The sequence below is a fragment of the Merops nubicus genome, unplaced genomic scaffold (genome assembly GCF_000691845.1).
Source record: "Merops nubicus isolate BGI_N331 unplaced genomic scaffold, ASM69184v1 scaffold6846, whole genome shotgun sequence".
NCBI classification, from domain to species: domain Eukaryota; kingdom Metazoa; phylum Chordata; class Aves; order Coraciiformes; family Meropidae; genus Merops; species Merops nubicus.
In genome coordinates, this window is record NW_008616984.1 from 46,956 (window position 1) to 48,327 (window position 1,372).

General features: G+C 53.9%; 1 protein-coding gene across 1 annotated transcript in view; it reads left to right on the forward strand.

Annotated features, from left to right (window-relative positions):
* Positions 1-1,372, forward strand: part of LMF1 (lipase maturation factor 1) — a gene marked incomplete at its 5' end in the record, with an annotated part of 60,139 nt that overhangs the window by 35,829 nt on the left and 22,938 nt on the right. The window contains one exon of the mRNA XM_008942996.1: positions 297-450. Coding sequence (XP_008941244.1) covers positions 297-450 — 154 coding nt within the window. The remainder of the gene's footprint in view (positions 1-296; positions 451-1,372) is intronic.

Below are 1,372 nucleotides of genomic sequence, written 5' to 3' on the forward strand. Positions count from 1 at the left end.
CAGCAAGGTGCCAGCTGTGTTTGCTCCCCTGTGCTAAAGCCACGATTCATCTCACATTGCAGACATTCCTCCTTTCAGCCCTTTCTCAGACTGTTTGGAGGAAGGCAGATCCGTGGAGCGATAGCAGCGAGCCCTTGGCAGGGTTGGGTGGATGGAGGTGGAGCGCTTGGCAGCCCCAGCTGAAGAACAGGGTCCTGGGCACCACAGGGGGGGGTCAGGCAGGGGGGCAGGGGGAGCAGAGCCCATCACCAGGGGTGGAATCACCTTCTTCTGCCCTGCTTTTGTGTCCCCCACAGGCCGCTGTGTCCGCAGAGTGGTGAACGTCTCCTTTGGGCTCCTGGTTGTGTACCTCAGCATCCCCGTGGTCCTCAACCTGCTCAACTCCAGACAAGTCATGAACACCTCCTTCAACCCTCTCAGGATAGTGAACACCTACGGAGCTTTTGGGAGGTACACGTCCTTTCATGGCCCATCCTATAGCTCTGCTCCTCTCCCCAGCAGAGTCCCGTGGCCATTCTGCGTGCCTTAAACCTCACCAGAACCCCTTCCACTAACCACTGGGCTTGGAATATCCAGGAGGGGGATGGAGAAAAGGAGCAGGTTTCTTTCCCACTGAACTACACTTTATTTTCTCTGAGCCACTTTGAGTTAGCTCGTTATATGGCTATAGCAAATGTAAGAGCAGGATGAAAATACCCATCAGAGAGTTCATCCAGTGGATAGTCTGCACCATCCCCATCCTGCTGTATTTCTGGTGAACTTCTCTTCCCCTGCACACGTTTGCTCTCCCTCATGTAAATATTCACATAAGCTATTGGGTAGCAGATTTTAGGCCAACAAAAGGAAGTGATTTTTCCAGCAAGTGACTGGGGGAATTCGTGGCTCCAGGAAACTGTGGAGACGAAATGGCCTCAAAAAAGAACAAGAGGGATTGAGAGGACAAGCCCAGCAACAGTCTGGCTGCTGCCTTCAGCTCAGGAAATCCAGCTTTCAGCTGCAAGGTGGGGCTGGACATGGGAAGCATCTCCAGCTCTCTTTGCAACCAGGCTGTTTTTAAAGCATTCTGAGCCTGGGATTTCTAGGGACAGGTCACCAGGTTTAGGTCAGCCAAAGTTGGGCTCACCTTAGGCATTGTGTGCTGTCCCTCTCAGCTTCATCCTGACCAGGACAACTGAGAAAATGCCAAAAAAAACAGGGTTTCACCAGAACAGCTTGCCCCAGGGACAACAACAGGGCCAGTCTTCTCTGCACAGACCTCTGGCTTTGCCACCACGTCTCCCTGGTGGCCATGGGTGGCCCCAGAGGGCTGAGCCAGTTGGTGTGATGAGCAGCTCTGGGGTTAGGGGGCTCTGGGTGAGGTCCCACAGGAGGA